The 19,752-nt window shown below is 42.8% G+C and overlaps 1 protein-coding gene across 4 annotated transcripts in view; it reads right to left on the reverse strand.

Moving 5' to 3' along the window:
• The window catches only part of LOC118214493 (low-density lipoprotein receptor-related protein 1B-like), a 457,936-nt gene that overhangs the window by 326,631 nt on the left and 111,553 nt on the right, over positions 1-19,752 (reverse strand). For all 4 annotated transcript variants that reach the window (XR_004762629.1, XM_035394488.1, XM_035394487.1 and 1 more), the window contains one exon: positions 2,617-2,754. Coding sequence is in view for 3 of the 4 variants with exons in the window: in XM_035394488.1 (XP_035250379.1) it covers positions 2,617-2,754 (138 nt within the window). In the remaining variant the exon portion in view is untranslated. The remainder of the gene's footprint in view (positions 1-2,616; positions 2,755-19,752) is intronic.

A 19,752-nucleotide genomic window follows, 5' to 3' on the forward strand; every position in this document is an offset into this window, starting at 1 on the left:
CTTGTGAGTTATCACTGCTTTGTCTTCGGCAAACCGCAACTGGCATCAGAGACATGCACGACTGCACGGCTGATCCCGGAGTTGTCTAAGGCCACTTCAGCATTGAAACTGGCCCACTGATGCACTATACCCAAAGAAGAATCTGTCCTATAAGAAAAGAGTGTCTCGCATAGAAAAAAGATAACCATTTGCTAAGAATCGATTAAGAATGAATTAAGAATGAGTGAATTGTACAGCTGTATTCCAATAAAATTGAAGCAGCATCTGTCTGCCTTTGAAATACCTGGCACTCGTAATAGTTATTATGACAGAAAGCAGAATGGCAATCGACACAGTGCAAGGCAACAATCCCCTGAGACTGAAACTGTACTGCACAGAGAGCAGACCTGCTGAAAATAACCCTGTCGTTTAACACAAACATAGCGAGCTCCCACTTTATCCACAGTGACTGCTCGATTTGACAACACCGCCTGAAATGCTTTCAGTTCATCTGTGGATAACACATGATATGATATGACAGCAGAACCTTATCACGATCTCCTATAGGGAGAACAGCACTGTGTATACATCACAGTTCACTAAACACATTATTTTTAGTTTTATTTATTTTACCTTATTTTACCAGGATAAAAAAACTGCTGAGATTACAAACACTTTTACAGGGGGAACCAGAGCTAAAGCTCAGACAGTATAAAAACGACAATAACATGCAGGGTAACACAGTCGTATAAACAGCAATTAACCACAGGAATTAAAAGCAAGGGCACTACCAGTGTCACAAACTGCACGTTTCAAATTAATTTGAATTAGCTTGTCTAGTTTAAGGACTTCAGATTGTTTTAACTGTACAGTGTAGAGTCCCTGAAAGGTATCTTTCTAAGTTCAGTGGAGAGTCAAGGAACCTCTAAAAGTACCATATCACTGGAGTTAAAGTAATAAAGCATTACATTAAAGGCATTTAGCAAACGCTTTTATCCAGAGCGACTTACACAACTCTTACATAACATCCATTTACATTGTATCCATTTATACAGCTGGAAACACACTGAAGCAATGCAGGTTATGTACCTTGCTCAAGGGTACAACAGCAGAGTCCTACCCAGGAATCGAGCCTGTGAGCTTTTAGGTTACAAGACCAGTTCCGTACCCATTATAAAACACTGCTGCCCTAAAGCTTTAAAGTTGAGTAGAGAGCTGAGGTAAGAAGGAAACAGTCAAATCATGTCTTACAGATGAACATATACCAGTGGATGGCTTTATGCAGATTCAGGGATCTTAGTCCAGGCCATTTATATTAACGACAGTGGTGGGTTAATGATTTAGTACCTGTTTTTAATAGCCTAAAACAAGACAGTAGCTGTGCGGAGGCTCCTGTTGGCCTGAAAACTAAAACTAATTTTATTCCTAAAACAGAAGCCTAACTTTGGGGCATGCAAATTTTCCTTTAGAGATCTAATGGGCATCTAGATACATGGGTTTAGATATAACATAGGAACGATATTTTGCAGAAGGTGTCATTGTTGCAACATGACACAATACAATATGAATTTCCACAGCTTAACACATGCTACTTAATCAGCAAGTGAAATCCAACAGAGGAAATTTGTTAATGTAAGGCACACAAAAACATAAGAAAATATGTATTATTTCGAAGTCATTGTTAATTTTATGATTTTAACACAGTACATCTATGCAGTTAATATCCCAGCCCCTTCTAAAGAAAGAACAAAGCACTGAATTTAACACAAAGGTCAACTCAATCTCACATTGTTTTCCCTTAGTCTTCTTCCAAGTGTTCCTTTTCAGTTTGTCTCTTCTGTGAAAAAGTGAAAAGGTTCTCTTTCATCTTATATTTGCCTGCATTTCTCAAGATTCTTCTCCAGGAAATTGAACGTGATAACCCCAGAGCATGCTGCATCACCTGCAGTGCTGTACAGTACACTGCAGAGAAACTGCATCAACTGCAGTGCTGTACACACTGCACATAAACTGCATCACCTGCAGTGCTGTACACACTCTGCAGAAACTGCATCACCTGCAGTGCTGTGCACACTCTGCAGAAACTGCATCACCTGCAGGGCTGTACACACTGCACAGAAACTGCATCACCTGCACTGCTGTACACTCTAACTGCACAGCTGGTTAATAACGTTTTTTTTTCTTTTTTATCTTTTGCAAATAGATCCAAATCGTTGAATCTTTACACCCCTAGAGTCTAGGGACTAAATGGTCATCACCAGCCGGTATCATAGGATTGATTTCACACTTTAAGACAGGTGTACGCAACCCTGGCGTGCCAGAGATGGTCCTGGGTTTTGCTCCATCCAAACCTACAGCTACATAACTGGATTCATTTCAATGAATCAGGTTTAATGAACGCAGGTTACACTCACTGGAGGCACACAGCATTTCATCATTCAGAATATTCAGGCTCAGACTTGTAATCCTCCGTCAGACTCTACCAATCGAGCTCAGATTGATTCAAACAACAGAAACACCGCTGGCTCTCCAGGACCAGGGTAGCCTGCCCAGCTTTAAGAACCTGAGCAGGTGGAATAAGGGTGTACTGAATGCGGCCGCATGCTTTTAAAGCCCCCGCTCTGGAAGGCCACTCACCACGGCAGTGCACCCCTTCGTCGTAGCCGTCCTCGCAGTCCTTCACCCCGTTGCACAGCTTGTGGAAGTGAATGCACTTTCTCGTCCCCACGCACTGCAGGTGGTTGAGGGGGCATTCCGCCAGCACCTCCCCTGTACCTGCGAGAGAGGAATCGATCAGAATTAGCCAGCTAGCAAAAACCAAACATACATGCCCCCTTACGTAGCAGTACAATATATTAAAGAGAGTTCACTTTCTGTTTTTTATTTTTATTTATTTATATATGATTTTTTTTTTTTAAATACTATTTCAGTGTTTTTGATTGGTCCGTTTCGTGCAATTAAAGATATTTTAGATTTCTACAGAAGGTTTTGATCACCAGCCAGCGAGCTTTACTGTGGCCGATACAGGGGCACTTGGGGGTTTGGGGTCTAAAGGTCTAAACTTCAGGTGTCTCAAAAACATCTTATATGGTGTCAATTGAAAACTGAAAAAATCAGGAAGTGAAACATCCCTTTAACAGAGAGCATGACCAATAAGTAGTTGTATATTACATATGTTATTAAAGCCATTATTTTAAAAAAAATCTTTCATCAACAGGTTTCCCTTCCCATTTCAGACATGTTTTTTTTTTCTTTTTCAATCGGCAGGAGTACCACCAACGTGTCCTCGTGGTTTCCCCATTCAATTCTTACAAAGCGGTAATCTCTGAGCCCGAGGATTATGCATAATCTACCAAATGTGGAGCCAGATAAAATACAATAAAATCTGATCCTTTTCCCTGGTGCTTAAAGAACATGGCCCTGCAGTCACTCCGATACCCTGCGTAAGGGAAAAGTATGGCTGACAATACGTTTCCGTGAAGATCATTCACTGAATGTTCTGTGGAATCTGAATACATTTCTTACTAACTAGATACAACTGATAACTAAGTGGTATCAGTTGTATCTAGTTGTATCACATTAACTAGAATAAACTTGATTAATTTTTTAGATAAAATTAAAGAGCATACGAAGACCTAAAATAAAAAAATTTAAAAAAACATACCAAGGTATAAAACAACTGTAAACGTGTTCTGCTTGCAATACAGTTAAACCTAGAAGAGCTGAGATAGTTTACATGCAGTGGTATGCATACACAAACACAAAGTAATTCATTCCTATTTAAATCCATCATTACCCTAAATTACAGTGGAGCAAACATAACATTGCCATTCTGCAGGGTGGTATCAAGCTAACACTGACTGCCGGTGGTAGAGAGTCATTAAACCAGGCACTTCACTCTCAGGCAAGGCTGTCCATGTCACTGTGTCAGAGCAGAGCTTTCTCAGTCCCACACTGCAGATCTGCCGCTGAACTGGAAGCATTAGCGGACATACGTTCCCTTTGTTGGTGCAGTCAGATGTAAAAAAGCTTTCCCCAGCTTTCTGGTGAAGTGCCATGTAAAAAGGACAATACATGATGAAGTCATCATTCTGCTATAGTAGATTATAGTATAATGCTATACTGTAGTACTCTGCTTCTAACAAAGTAGTTACCACTTAACTTAGCTTTCAAAACAACCCTGCTTCTTTTACATTGGGAAAGTGGAAATGGCACAGGTAATCACAAAGGAGACACATGACTGTAGAACACTGGACTTTTGCTTAAATCAGGTTTTGTTCGTTTGGCTTTCGTTTTTGAAGTGCGCTCAATGTGCGCGAGTGTCGACGATACGGAGGCAGGATCATGGATCATGTGTTGAATCGGGGTCTCTGCGGTAAACATATAAATTTTATATGCTGCAATCATGCTCTATTCTTTCTGATGTACAGTCGAACAGATGTGAAGCGTCTCCCTGGTCCACAGGAATAAAAATGCATTTGCGGCTGTTTTTAAGATGAATGAGGCACTTGGGTAAGCCAATTAGCTCAGCAGCACAGGAACACACATACGAGTGAACCAATCACAGGCATGTTCTCCTTTTACACAAAGGCACACACATGTGAGTGAACCAATCACAGTCACTTTCTCCTTTTACACAAAGGACCACACAAACGAGTGAACCAATCACAGTCACTTTCTCCTTTTACACAAAGGAACACACATGCGGGTGAACCAATCACAGTCACTTTCTCCTTTTACACAAAGGAAAACAGGTACGAGTGAACCAATCACAGGCACTGTCTCCTTTTACACAAAGGAACACACAAACGAGTGAACCAATCACAGGCAATTCCTCCTTTTACACAAAGGAACACACATATGAGTGAACCAATCACAGTCACTTTCTCCTTTTACACAAAGGAAAACAGGTACGAGTGAACCAATCAAAGGCACTGTCTCCTTTTACACAAAGGAACACACAAACGAGTGAACCAATCACAGGCAATTCCTCCTTTTACACAAAGGAACACACATATGAGTGAACCAATCACAGTCACTTTCTCCTTTTACACAAAGGAAAACAGGTACGAGTGAACCAATCAAAGGCACTGTCTCCTTTTACACAAAGGAACACACAAACGAGTGAACCAATCACAGGCAATTCCTCCTTTTACACAAAGGAACACAAATACGAGTGAACCAATCACAGGCTCTTTCTCCTTTTACACAAAAGGAACACACATACGAGTGAACCAATCACAGGCATTTCCTCCTTTTACACACTCGTTTTCTCCTTGTGTTACATGATGGCGCTTCTAAATCTATGCTATCAGTTTCCATAATTACAGCTACAATTTACAGTGCATGTAATTACGCAGCGCAACACTTTCCGCTCTCCATAACAGTGTGTGATTGAGAACCCAAATCCAACACATCTTGACACCTTAAGCCGCGAGGACATGTCATTTCCTTTTATTAAGTTCAGCGATTGCTGCTGTTAAGCACGCCATTAGAACAGCATGTTGTCATCCTCGGCATATTTAGAGGGATGATTGGTTCGGTGGGATAAGTATTGTGGTATTAAACCGGCTTTTAATCGCTCTGATTGAAAAACAGTCACATTCATGTCCAGTTTCACTCTGTGCAGCTTAATAAAATGAAAGCTTCCCTTTTTCTCCCCTAAAAAATGCGTAAATGTGTAACTAGTATGACTGAACCAGTCTCCAAACCCTCATATCTCATAAATACATTCAGGTGTCACTTTATTAGGCACACCTGCTCATTAATGCAAGCAGCCTGCTCCTGCAAACAGTGAATCATGAGGCTGCAACTCAATGCATTGAGCAAGCAGACATGGTGAAGGGGTTCAGATGTTTTTTGATCAAACATTATAATGGGCAAGATGTGTGATCAAAGAGGCTTTGACCGTGGTATGATAGGTGGCACCAGACACGGTGTTTCCAGCATCTCAGGAACAGCTGCTCTCCTGGGGTTTTCACGGACTACAGCCTCTAGAGTCTACAGAGAATGGTGCGATAAACCAAAACCATCCAGGGTGCAGCAGTTCTGTGGGTGAAACACTTAATGAGAATTAATTAGAGAGGTCAGAGGAGAACGGGCAGACTTTTTGTTGCTGACCATGTGCACCTCTTTATAGTGGCATTCTACCCTTTTCATCCAGCAGGATAATGAGCCATGTCACAAAGCACGCATCATCCCAAGCTGGTTCCATCAACAGGACCGTGACTTCAGTTTACTCCAATGGCCTGCACAGTCCCCAGATCTCAACCCAATAGAGCACCTTTGGGATGAGGTGGAACGGGAGGTTCACTGCATGAAAGTGTGGCTGAAAAATCTGCAGGAACTGCATGATGCTATCGAGTCAGCATGGACCAAAGAACCAAAGTTCCTAAGGAATGTTCCCAGCATCTTTTGGAATGTGTGCTGTGAAGACTTCAGGCTGCTCTGGAGGGGAAAGGGGGTCCTATAAGGGGGGTCCTACCCGGTGTTAGATAGCTGGTCCTCATCAAAAGATTTTGTAAGTTTGGGATATTTTTTTCTTGATTTGAACATCTCTGATCGCAGACACGGATAGTGATCTAACCAAATTCACCCAGCTTTCACAGCTGAGGAACCGATAAAAGCGTAATTAAATCTGATGATTACACTACGGTCATGATCAGTGCCTATAATGCGCTACACCCTCTCCAACAGATTGCTTTTAAATTGAAAGATGAAATTAATTTTAGCCTTAAAACCTGGTATGGAAACCCAAGAGGAACCGGGCAGATGAAATAAGTTCTGACAGACGTTACCAAAAAAAGGATCTGTTTTACTGTAAGTGATCAAGGTAAACAGGGAGGCAGCCATTTTGGGAATGTCCTCATTCAACACAACCATTAAATCCCCAGGACTGAGCACACAGGGCTTTCTGAGGGACTTTTGATGATTGTTTAATAGAGGATGTGAGATTTATTCTGCTCCTAAGAACGAAGACTTATCCCAGTGTCTTCCTTGGCCAAGTGTTTGAATAAGTGCATCAGTGCAATTATCAGGATGCTTAGTTCTCAAATGCAGATGTTTTCTAGTGTACTAAGGCTTCTGCACAAAACATATATACTCATGCATATGTATACAGCTGGAGAGAGAATAAAAGGCCATACAGCAAATGAGCACAGGAAAGCCAGCAAAGAGAAAAACTTGAACTTTGCAACATACAGCATATTAGAATATCTAATTTCACTAGCAGTACTGTAGGTTTTCACTGAGAGAACATTGCATTTTGGAGAGAAGTCACTAGTTCACAGTTGCTTTCTTAATCTTCAGAGTTTCCTTTACAGTTTCTCTGTGAAATGGATTTTAATAAATAATATAGCACATCTATATCCCCCCGATATAGATTATATATTTATGTTTATAAAGTTCAATATTAAACTTGAAATTCCTCAGTGAGCAAAAGCAGGCCTCCAGATGTCTAGAAGGGTGGAAATGTAGGCTGAGAGACATTTAGACAGAAACAGAAACTCCAATATATGTAACTCAAGCTTTACCTGGATATAACTTGGTTACATTCCAGTCGGCTAGAAAACAGTCACTTTTCCACCAAATGTAGCCACATTTTTACCTGAACACCAAGATGCCTTTTCACCATCATTTTGCCATTAAAATGCTCGCTAGATTCATCAGACAACTGACTCATGGAAGAACCCAGCACTGGCTGTTTTGCCTTCTTTGCTTTGGACAGTGTGTTTACGTGCATATGGTTAGATTCTGTGATGAATGCAAAACTTAAAAAAAAAAATCTACCCCATTAACTATAAAGGCAATTTGCATCCACAATTTTACAGCAGAATCAACTGCAAAAAAACTGCATTTTCACAAAAGCTGCCATATTATCTTTTTCACATTTTGAATTAAAATATAAATTCAAATGTGCTCATTTTACATATGCTAAACGTGAGCAGAAAATAAAACACTACTCAGAATGAACTTTTTATTTCATTTGTGAGAAAAACCTTACAGCACTGAGCTTTCATTAGAGGTCTGGTCACCATCTTTATAAAGAGTAATACCTGGGCTAAAGTAATCCCATATACATCAGACAATAAGGTGGAGATCTATTATGGATGACACAGGAGTCTGCTTTCGGATTATAGTTCTGTTCTCAAGTGCACTAAAAGTGGCACCACAGACCATGACTGTGGCCTTGGTCCAGCTGTAATTACTCACAAACGCACACACTGTCGTGGACTAGCAGAGTGTTCCCTTCAGAGAGGCTGTCCTGCACTGCCCCGTGTGGTGGGAGGCTGACCTCAGACACGAGGGGAAACGGCTCAGGATGACACGCGGTCACAGAGATTCAATTTCACGGTTTAATGTCCTCCCGACGGGCTGCCTGACATCGCTGGCCCCGTGGAGAGAACCCGACCCGAGCAGAACGTTTGTAATTAGCGCTCAGGAGACGGCGGGAACGGCTGCCGTGGCGATGTCTGCGCCGGGGTACGCGGGTAACGGACGACCCGACGGATGCGTGAGAGCGTACATGAGCACAGAGCGTGTCTTCAGCCTTAGTTTTCAACTCAGGGCCAGAGGTACGTACCTAAAACTCGCAGCGAATATCCTGGCATGATGAGGGTATGTTGGTGCTCATGCAATCTGTGTGAAATTAACACGTTTACTATGGCTACAGCTAATTATGTAATCGGCAAAAGGGACTAATCCCATTTTGTGTAGAAGTTTAAAAAAACTTCTGATTAGTGCTTTGAATATCTTCAATGGATGTGAGTATCCAGCTCTACGGACAGCGCTCTGCAAAATGCTGACTGTTTTATCCCACCTGTGGGGAAAACTGTCGATTGAAATGATCGAGATGCAAGCTAGTGGAATGTTGCCAGGCGGTTCACTATTGCTAGGATGGAAGGGGAACATTGTGTAGAAGGTTCTAGATCGTCGTTATTTCTTCCAGAAGAGTAATAATTTCTATGACTGGGTGTTTGTCACATTAGTGGATTTCATGATTTTTGCCATTTTTTTGGCAGTTCCACGACTGTCCTCGTTTTTATTGCTTTCCATGATTTTTCAGCAGTTTTGAATGGCAACAGTTAGACTGAATGCAGCCTGCAGTCCATTGTTTCAGTCAAACGGTTGAAGGCCTCTATCAACAGTGTGGATGCCGAGCACTCCTCTTCCTGTTAGCCACGGTAGCATCGTCAGTGACATCATGCGCTCCATATCTGTCTCTCCGTCTTGCTTGTGTCTCGATTTACAACTGTTCTTTAGCGGCATACAAAATGTCACACATAAATTAACCCTCGTTAATTGTGTGAACTTTTGTAAATTCAACACAGTACCATACGTATTCAGCCACACTTATACCTCTGCCCTTTAATTGTGTGATCCTCATTTAAATGCATATGCATTAAGGAGAGAAGCACACCCAGCGATGACTCATATAGATGACACGCATACTGCACTTCCAGCTCTGCGCGCCTGTTTGAAGCATAACACTAGTCGAAAAAGGCTTAGTACACCTAGACTTCAATATCTTATTAATCACAAACCAATGTTTTAGGTGAAATGTTTGCATTGGACCGAAGCTTCAAAGGGCAAGAAATGTAATTGATTAGCCCTAATGCTAAAATCAGGCTGCTCTCCATCACAAGCAGACCGATGACAACTGCTACAGCTCTGTATATGTCTACTGTATTTCAAACAACCTGTACTCACCACTGGACAGATTGCTTAAGATTCAAACCGTCTCTCAAACAGCCTATATACATAGTTTAGTGTTCCGGACAGTGTATTTCATATAAGGAATTTTGTACTTTTAAAAAGCATGCTTCATTTCCAACATGCTCGTGTGTTTTATTTGGCACCACATACAGTGCCCTCCAAAGTATGGGAATGGTTAAGCGAAATTTGTTGTTTTGCTATATACTTAAGGAATTTTAATTTCAAAAGATGAATATGAGACAAAATTACAGGCATTTTGCTTTTATTTCATGGTTACTATCTAGGCACATGTTTTCCCATTTTACAGACACAGGTGTTTTTGTGTTAAATGAAGGAAACATGTTGTATTATCTCACTAGGCTGAGCAAAGGCAAACCAATTAATTACATTACATTACAGGCATTTAGCAGACGCTCTTATCCAGAGCGACTTACATTGTATCCTATTATACAGCTGGATATATACTGGAGCAATGCAGGTTAAGTACCTTGCTCAAGGGTACAACAGTAGTGTCCTACCTGCGACCTTTAGGTTACAAGACCAACTCTTTAGCCATTATACTACACTTCAACACTATCTGAATGCACAACACAAATTGTGAAAGGGAATTTATCAATGTTCATTAGACATGAGATTTGGCCACAAATATCCTACTAAAGAGATAACGCAAGTCACCTCAGCTTTAATTATTCAGCTAACAGCTAGCAAAGACAACATGGTAGCTAACATGAACAGAAATGGCTAGCTACATGGTTTCGCCCTTGCTTTACTTGATCAGACAGGTTATCGCTAAGGGACTCGGACAAAGTCAGTGTGACTGGCTGCTGCTACTGTTAGTGTCCCCATCTGCTGCATGTGCGCACCAGCGCCATACATAACGGTCTCCCATTGTCCTCGTGTTCGTTTAGAACGACGGAATAATTCAAACGTTGAGAACCTAGCATGAGTTGTAAATCAGCATTCGGTCTCTCATGTTAAGTCTACAGACAATTCATCGCCAGAATTTCAGAACTTTGACATGACTGCAGTCAGGGTAGCTTGCTGATTTTTATTGAGCCATTGGCCAGGATGAACATGCGAGAACGCTGCAATGTGCAAACATGGCTACTTTTCACGTTAGAGCGGCGACCCAAGAACACCACGTTCAGGCCGCCTAAGCCCGAACGTCCATCAGCGCGTGTCACTGCACGCCCTTCCCCCCCACCCTCCCCCACCCCGTGTCCCCTGGGAAAAGGTCTTCTTTGACTTTCCGTCGGATGACCGCTGCCAAATTCGCGGAGGCAATGGCATTCACACGAATGTCCTTTGGGGGGGGGGGGTTTGCCTTAAAATGGCCGCCCTCCCGCTGTTTCCGCGAAGCAGAGGGCGGGCTTCGCTTCACCGGTCCTCGCACCGAATTAGCAGCCGTAAAAGGCCAGGTTTATGGGTACCTCCGTGGGCTGATATATGGCCAGATGGGTAGACCGGCCCAGATGTTCACGTTTGTCCTTTGCGCTGATCCGTGACCGCACTTCCACAGCGACCCGGACGCCAAACGGGCCGCCGCCATCTAATTTCCATTCTGAAAAACTCCAAAAGAACCTTTTTTTTTTTTTTCTTCGCTGTTAATAAATTAGCATCCTTTACACTGGCTGCTCATAGAAAAAGAACATGATGGAGTTGTTAAATCACATCCTTATTTCAAATATGTGCGTCGTGAATAAGATGTATGCGCTCGTGATAAATCACGACGCGAATGAAATTAAAGGCATTTATCATGCAAAGTAAAGTAATCAACACACGGTGAAATGAAGCTGTCATTTTTCCGGAATGGACATGCATTTCAACGAAGGACATTCTCAGAATCGCAGACTGCTCATACATCACATTCAGAATCCCTCGCTGCGCAACAAAACCACAATAATTCACCCAGAGGAACATATTTCACGCAGACGGAGGAAGCCAGGCCTACAACATGGCCGCTTGTAAATGCAGCCCAGGGGTGAGGTGGGATATATATTGTGAAACGAAGCTGCTGTTCTGTGGTTCACTGTGCTTTGTTGTGTACACATGTAGCTGATGAGTAGGCCTTTGGTCTGCACTTAGCATATTTTGAAAGTCACCGTAAAGAAGTTGGTCCGTGGCTTTCTCCTGGCTCTTCCTCGCCTCGTTGGCGTGCACTAAACATTATTTATGAACATATTATCAGCAGGGAGTCACAAAACCCACGTCTCAGCAAAATGCTGTTTGCGTATTGGAATATATATTTCACATGTGTGTATGTGTGTGTGCGGGTGTGCATGTATGTACAGCATTATAGGGGTGTACTCTATGGGCAAAATGTACAACGTGTGATTAATATGGATATCGTGATGGCAATATGAAATGCAATGAGACAAATACTTTGTCACTGTAAAAGAGAATGTGTTCTCAATGATCTGGTTAAATAAAGGTAATGAATGAATGAATGAATGAATGAATGAATGAATGAATGAATGAAAACTGCACCATTTCGTACATACCATGTAGACCCATGAAAATTAATTGTGTCACTGTCCCAAAACGCTTGCATTTGTCTGCATATACATATGCTTATCTTTTCTTTCAATATAAATTTTTTTTGTCTCTCAGTTTGCTTGCCATTAATATAAAAAAATCTACTACCCTAGACCATACCATACCGCTAAATTACTTAATAAATGACTTACTTTTCAAAATGTCCATACCATACCCTTTCATATTTCAAAATGCCATCAAAAACTTGAAAAAGAGACAGGCATCTATTATAGTCTCCTACGCTTATTCCACTTAGGAGAAAAAAAAGAGCTGAAAGTCATTGTGATTCGCTACCGCTGAGCAACAGGGCGGCACATAAACCCACGAGCTCTCGGGGGACACAAAGCAAATCAAGACAAAGCAAAAACAACACTATATATTTGCAATATCCCTGATGCATTTAATGCTGTCGCACATGTGCGTTATGACCCTAAGCCGTTGCCGTGGCAATGAAATAAGATGGCTGAAAATGTCAAACGGAACCACCCTCTATTTGACTGCCTCAGCTGTAATTGAAGACGCTCTGTAAGTTTGATCATTGTCACTTCAGATTAAATCACTCCCTCGCTGGGATGTGTGCGTTTCCATGGCAGCGCGACTGGCTGCTGAAGCCGGCGGGACCGTGAACTGCATCATATGAAGAGACTGGAGCTGGACCACTGAGCAGGAAGGAAATACTTCTGGAGCCTGAAAGACTGGCTTTATGTGCTCATAATGGCACTGGATTACAGACCCACTGCATGACTTTGAGGGAAGTCACTCAAGTAATGCATAGTCTTCCTCACAGACACACAAGCACACACAAACGCACTCACACAAACACATACATACCCACAAGCACACACACACACGCACGCATACACACACATACCCACAAGCACACTCACACACACACGCGCACACATACATACCCACAAGCACACTCACAGACAGACACACACACACGGAAATACACACACACACACACACGCCCACATACACACACACACCTACCCACAAGCAAACTGCTCACACAAACACACACACATATCCACGAGCACACTCGCGCACTCACACTCGAAAGGTGTTGTCGTCCAGTGTATCATCTGCAAAATCGTTGCAACCCACTATATTTTCCATTATATAATGTATAGCCAACGACCCTTTGAGCCAAGCCCGCTACGCTAGTTAGCTCCGAAGCTAACACTGTTTACAGTTGGAACAGCAGCTACCCCACCTGTTTCTCACTGAGTTTGGTCAACACCCCCTTCCCCTTGTATGGGCACTTGGGGGGAGGTATCGCCGAATTCAAATTACCCACGCACTGTATTTCTTTTAAAAAATGAGCACGGTTAGAGTTGTACGTCAATATGACGCACACCTCTACGGAACTATTTCCCTGCACAGATTGCTTTGGCCAGGCCAGCCGCTAAGGGAGACTTAATCAATTTGCTTTCATCTGTTAGATGAGCTTAATGTTGTTTTGCGGTGGAATTCTATTAAGGAAATTCCAGTAAGACCTTCCACAGATAAAGCACATAGTACTAACACAAATTGCTTTACAGTAAATTGTGTAAAGTAAAAAATATGTTTAGGAAACCCTAAAAAACATATAAATAATCCCCCCTCAGGGAGTTCAGCACGGTAGCTGTTTTATGCACCAGAACGTTCACCGCACATCAGCTGAGCAGGAGAGAAAGGGAGTTATTTACCCAGTGAAAAGCCGATTCAAAGCTATTCAGCGGGATGTCTTGTGTGTGTACTGTATGTGCCTGTGCACGCGTGCGTTTCACTGTTAGCATTTCAGCATTTTTACACGTCCTTCCCCTCCTCAGAGTTGAACAAACATTCCCCTCGGCGTGTAAACGTGCAGCTGCGGTCAGGACGCAGACGGGCCTGCGGCTCACCGTGTCTAGCTCGGGCTTTAAAACCCGCAGCAACCCGCGGTGTCGCATCAGCATCGACACGCCGAGCCGAGTCTGGCCAGAAATCCTTTTCTGCTGGCAGCGCTTCTGAGTGTCACACGCTCTGCTCTCCAATAACGCTTCAGTCAGACCATCGTGAGGAGAATTAAACGCCGTGCGCTGGAACTAGACTGCGGGAGCCAACGCAACGAATTAACCAGTTAGCATCCTGCGGTTTGGAACTCGCTGGCCTTGATTCAATAAATATGTCCTCACGTCTTACTTACATATCCTCCTGAGACCTGGCAGAAAAACAAAAAAGTTTAAGTATTTACATTTTTTGGACATAATACAAGTTTCTTGGATGACATGTTGCACTTAATTTCATTTATTTAGAAACCCATTAGTTCCACTGAACTATTCTTCCTGGGTTCACACACAAATACACTAGAGATCCATACAAATGTAAGCAACGTATAACAATTATATAAAGATACAATACAAAAATGAAAAAAAAAAAAATTGAAAAGAAAACTTATTGGCTGCACTTACAGCTTCACTTCCCAAATTGCGCTTCTGGTGATAAACCCTGCCACGGCGTTACAGCACGATACATGAATGTGCGCTTCCCACAGGTCGTTTCTGGTAAATGACAGTTTTCATCCAGACACTGCATATCTAGTTGTGTAATTGTGTCTTGCATTGGTAGGGAGAAGCTCACGATGTATTAATGGGCTCCTTGGACTAGACGATTCTATGTGAAAATATCTTCAAAAATATGTATTTTAATTTTAATAAATGTCCCTTGTAGTGCAGGTTTTAGCCCAGTAGAATATATGGTTCTTCAGACTATGAACAGAGACTCATGTCCCCTACAGGAGACATAAATTATTTTCCATGTCTCAGAGGGATGCGCCCTTAAAGTTGACTTATAAAACAATGCACAGCCCGCCAGGCTTCTGCACTCCTGACAGTGTTCAGTTTCTCTGGGCCTCGTGGCGCATTCCAGCAGGCTGTCCTGGGTACACGTGCGCTACGCTACGAGCGCTGTGCAGGCAATGTGCCCGTGTTCAGTAGCGCACAGCATCGATGAGCTCCTGGAAACCGGCAACGAAGCAGGAGGTGAAAAGAACTCCTTCAGCATCGTTCCTGACTTAAATCACGCAGGCACACTGGAAACGCAGGTGACAGAATGCTGAATAAACAATGGCTACAAAAAAAAAGCCAAACTTTTCAACCTGCATCAAGGCTGCAGAACCAGAGCGTATACACAGTGCACAGTGCGTGTCCTCTGGCAAGAAGCAGAAAGCAAACCTCAGACACTCATCCATTCACCGAGACAGTCACACACATTGCACAATGGAATAGAATGTCCTTCAGGGCAATAAATGCTACGCTACATTACTCTTTAAAACTCCTTCCCAATTCTCTCTGTGAATAGACACATTTATAAGCTAATCATTGTATAAGAAGAGAGTCAGAATGGCCTCTAACTAGCCTTTGTGTGTATGTGTGTGGGTGTGTGTACAGTAGGTGTGTGTGTGTAAGTGTGTGTGTGTGTGTGTGTGTGTGTGTGTGCGCATGAGTGTTTGTGTGAATTGTGTAAGATGGATTTGTCCTAAAGGCAATGTTCTAAATGCGTTCTAAAATAAAATGCCTAAAAACATTCAGTCTCACATTTACCTCTATCTGTACAGAAAAGAGACAATGGGCCAGGTATGCTAAACTACCCTTCTCCTTCAGCATTGCTGTCAGTGTCATTACCTGTATGCTGGTTCTCTTTCAGCAGTTTGCTGTGCTCGTGAGTATCGACTGACATTCTTCATACAGGTTTCAGGAACCTTCCACTGAGATTCCACTGATGAAAGCTTTTTTGTCCTGCTGTTTGTCCCCTGTTTTGTGTCTGGGTTGTCCCTGTCTGGGTACTATTTTGCTGTAAAGAGCTGGCACATTTCCGCTTTAGCGGATACAGGCGATAGCTAGTTACGTGCTGTTTCTCGCAAGCGGCATTTTTATGTGCGGATTTAGATGATTGAGGGATTGAGACTAATCCCTTTAAACATACATACAGCCAACGGTCACCAATACCTTGTAGTTAAGAATAATGTTTAATGTTTTTTGTTTTTTGTTTTAATCCAGGGAAAAGCAATGGAGTTGCGATATAACTCCAGGCAAATTCACATTTTCCCTCAGTGGGTGTGGGTTGGGAAAAGCTAATTTAATTACATTCAGTGCTACTCAGCTTGAACCTCCCATTTCAAAGTTAAGCAGTATCTCAAGTGAGAATTTCACATATTTCACACGTCAGGAATCCGCGCATAGCTAGACATGCTTAAAAAGCGCTTGAGATCCTCGATTGAGGTTCAGGCAGTGCAAACAGAGACAAGGACTCGAAGTGACAACAAACCAACAAGAAGAGCAAACTGTGCAATTTCAAGTTGAAAAAAATAAACGGTCTTCCTACCACTTTAACCAACTGCCTTTAGATAACCTACATCGGCTGTAAATGGCTAGTCCTCCTCAAAGAAGGATGCCAGCAAGTCAATTTATCTTACCTCTCAGACCCCTCAGCCTGCATAGCAGCTCCTCATCTGTAAACTCTGTCAGCAGTGTAGCTGAAGCGCTCCACTGTTTCGTAGCGAGGCATAACTGCAGCCTCAGGCTATAAGTAGCTCAGCTAACGCGCGCTGGAACACAAGCGGGGTGCTAGGCTGCCCCGTGGTCAGGCCAGCCGGGAGGGCTGCCCTTAGCTCGGCCTGGAAGCAAACCTCACACTGCTTGGGAACTGAGAAGGAGAGAACAAACCGATTTTCTATATTTGTGAATAAATGCTAAAACATTAACTATTCACGCGCATTGCCTCTGGTGCTGTAGCAGCTGCTTTGGGGGGTCACGTGAAGTTCATTTTTTTTTGTTTGGCCTGCGATTGTCCCTGTGCCAGCCAGTGGAATAAAACAGAATCAGTCCTTCGGTAGGAAAAGCAACAGCTGGCCCCTCTGTGCTCAGCAAGTACAGATAACACTAATGATACACTGATAAGAGAACATTCAGCCACAGATAACACATTTCTCGCCAACATCTCAATTCTCCTGAAAAAAAAGAAGTTTTTAAAGAACACCTGTGACAGACTAGCAAGGCAATTTTCAAGTCTGAGGTTGTTTGAGAGCTTAGTGGTAGTGATGGTGGGAAGGTGGGGGGTGTTGTTCTCAGGGGGAGAAACTTGGCACAGTTGTGCTGGGCGATGGAAGAAAGGCCAGAGCTAAGAAGAGCCATTAAACTGTGTGCAGTGCAGGGTTTCGATACGTGAGAAAAGTATCAACACATAAAAAAAATGAGGCAGTTTCATTTTAAGCTGGTCATTGAGGCCTGCTAATGCTCCTGTTACTTCACTGGCTGCCATTGTGGCTCGGCCCAGAAACCCAGTGAAGATCTTGGAGTTTCTGAGATGAGCATGTGTGTCAGGGGGGTCAACCTGACCCAGTCATCAAACACACAGTTTCAGCACCATTAATGGCCCCGTCTTTGAAGGCAGATCTGGACCCGGGTGAACAGAGGCCAACGGCTCTGTGGGGATCTTCAAATAAATCAGAAAAACCATAAAAGAGCTTTTTTTTCAGCTCCAAAAAAACAAAAACCTTGCCCTATGCTTCGTTGGTGCTCTCACCAACACAGATAAACGGTAAACAGCGGTACAGCATACCCTGATTTGACAACTGATCATGAATTGACCATTTACAAGCTGTAAAGAGCTACGGCAAAATTGATGAACGCCGGTTACTTTTTTTATATGCAGCTGACATGCCAATGTGAAAGCTCTGACTCCCCCATAATAAACTTACGAAAGAAGACTCGCCTTCTGAAGCATTTCCAACTTTATCAGCTCGTGCATTTAAGCAGTCCGCTTCTGTTTTACTTAACACATATCCCCGGTATGCAGCACTCCATTATTTAAATGCAGGTAAAATAGGCTTTCGGGGGTGGGGCGGGCTGGAAAGGCCACGTTAAAAAAGTTCCACTGCAGTAGCATTAGACTCTCTAATACTTCATCTCTTATCGCAGAGTGCTACGCGGCTTTGGGAGTTAAGGAACTGTCAACGCAATAGGTTTTTTTTTTTTTTTTTCTTCCTCCCATCGCAGGAAAATAGGTCATCCTCCAGCCTCTCGATAGCCTCTGTCACTCTGCTGGTCCTGGGGGAGAGCCGGCGGGGGGGTGGGTGGGGATGGGTGGGGGGGGGGCAGGCCCTCGTGATCGCACGGTGAGGGAGTGCAGGGAGCCAGGGAGCTGAGGCCGGGGTGTTTACGCGTGGGTGTGGAAACAAACGCAACCTGTTCACCGGACAGCCCGTTCTCCGGACGGCGAGTTCACAGGCACTGAGGAGGAAGTAACCGGTCCCAGAAATGACACAGCTCCTCTCTGAAACGTGACCTCATCAGACTTCGAAAAGAATCTGTTCCTAAGCCCAATGCGCGCTTATGTCATTTTGAATGTCGTGTAAGCGTGAAACCACGGACCAGATTCAGTCAAGCGCACATCCTGTCTAAGGGCGCGCGCAATTCAATCAAATGCTCTGGATTAATCCGGCCCCTTTTCTCCATAAGACTACTTTACAGCACCTGCTGCATTGGGACATGGTGACCGACAGTAAGAGATCTGAGCCAATGAAAATGAGTTTTTACCAATGATTGACACATCTTGCTGAAATTCATTGGTCAGACCACTTTTAATATACCTGACTTTTCAAGCAAAAAGCTGTCTGAGTCACACTTTTTTGGGTATGCTAAATTCAGTTGAGTGTTCTCTGTAGCACAGGAAGATCAAACTGTGAAAAAATAGACTGTTGCCGCTTCAAAGTGCTAATCTAGTTTTGAGAAATTATTTAGTTTCATTGAATCACCTAAAAAAGGTTAAATCCACTTGTGTTTAATACAAATATAGCCTAATGATTTAATCTCCATGGCTGAGCGACACAAAGGTTTATATTTTGATTCTGTTGCATTTACGGTTTTCTAAGCGGTTTCATTTACCCAAAAGCTATTTTGCTACAACAACAAAAAACAGACTGGTACCAGGATCCATGCAAGTGAGGCTGTTGATTTTTGGAGGAAGACACCAAAACACAAAGACCATTTGTCTGCTTCATTCATACTGCAGTAACCTCCCTCATATTTTCAATCATTATGTAGATGAATCAACACACTGAGGCTTCTGTTTCCATTTTTCTTGTGCCAAGTCAACCCGAGGGTGTCCTAACCTTGCAGTATTATGTAGAAACTATTGATGAATCATATGTCAACATTCGAGCAATTGAGGGGCCATGGACTTTCTTGGTATTCATTGACTTTCTTGCCATTATGTCCTTTAATACCACATAAAAATGAGACTGCAAGCTACTTGTATTCAGTGCAAAAATAAAATGTATTAGTATGTATTACAAGGCATGAAAGAATGATGGTGGCACCAAAAGGCAGAATGAACACTAGACACAATGAGTCAGCCACCAATCTAGTGTGTCATCTTCAGGAAACAGAGATATTATGGCTAACCATTTTAACCATGTGCAAACTGCAATACATGCACTACATAAAGTGCCCTGAAAAAGTATTTTCCTCCTTCCTGATTTCCTAAATTATTGCAAATTTG

Source organism: Anguilla anguilla, chromosome 15 (assembly GCF_013347855.1).
Source record: "Anguilla anguilla isolate fAngAng1 chromosome 15, fAngAng1.pri, whole genome shotgun sequence".
Lineage (NCBI taxonomy): Eukaryota > Metazoa > Chordata > Actinopteri > Anguilliformes > Anguillidae > Anguilla > Anguilla anguilla.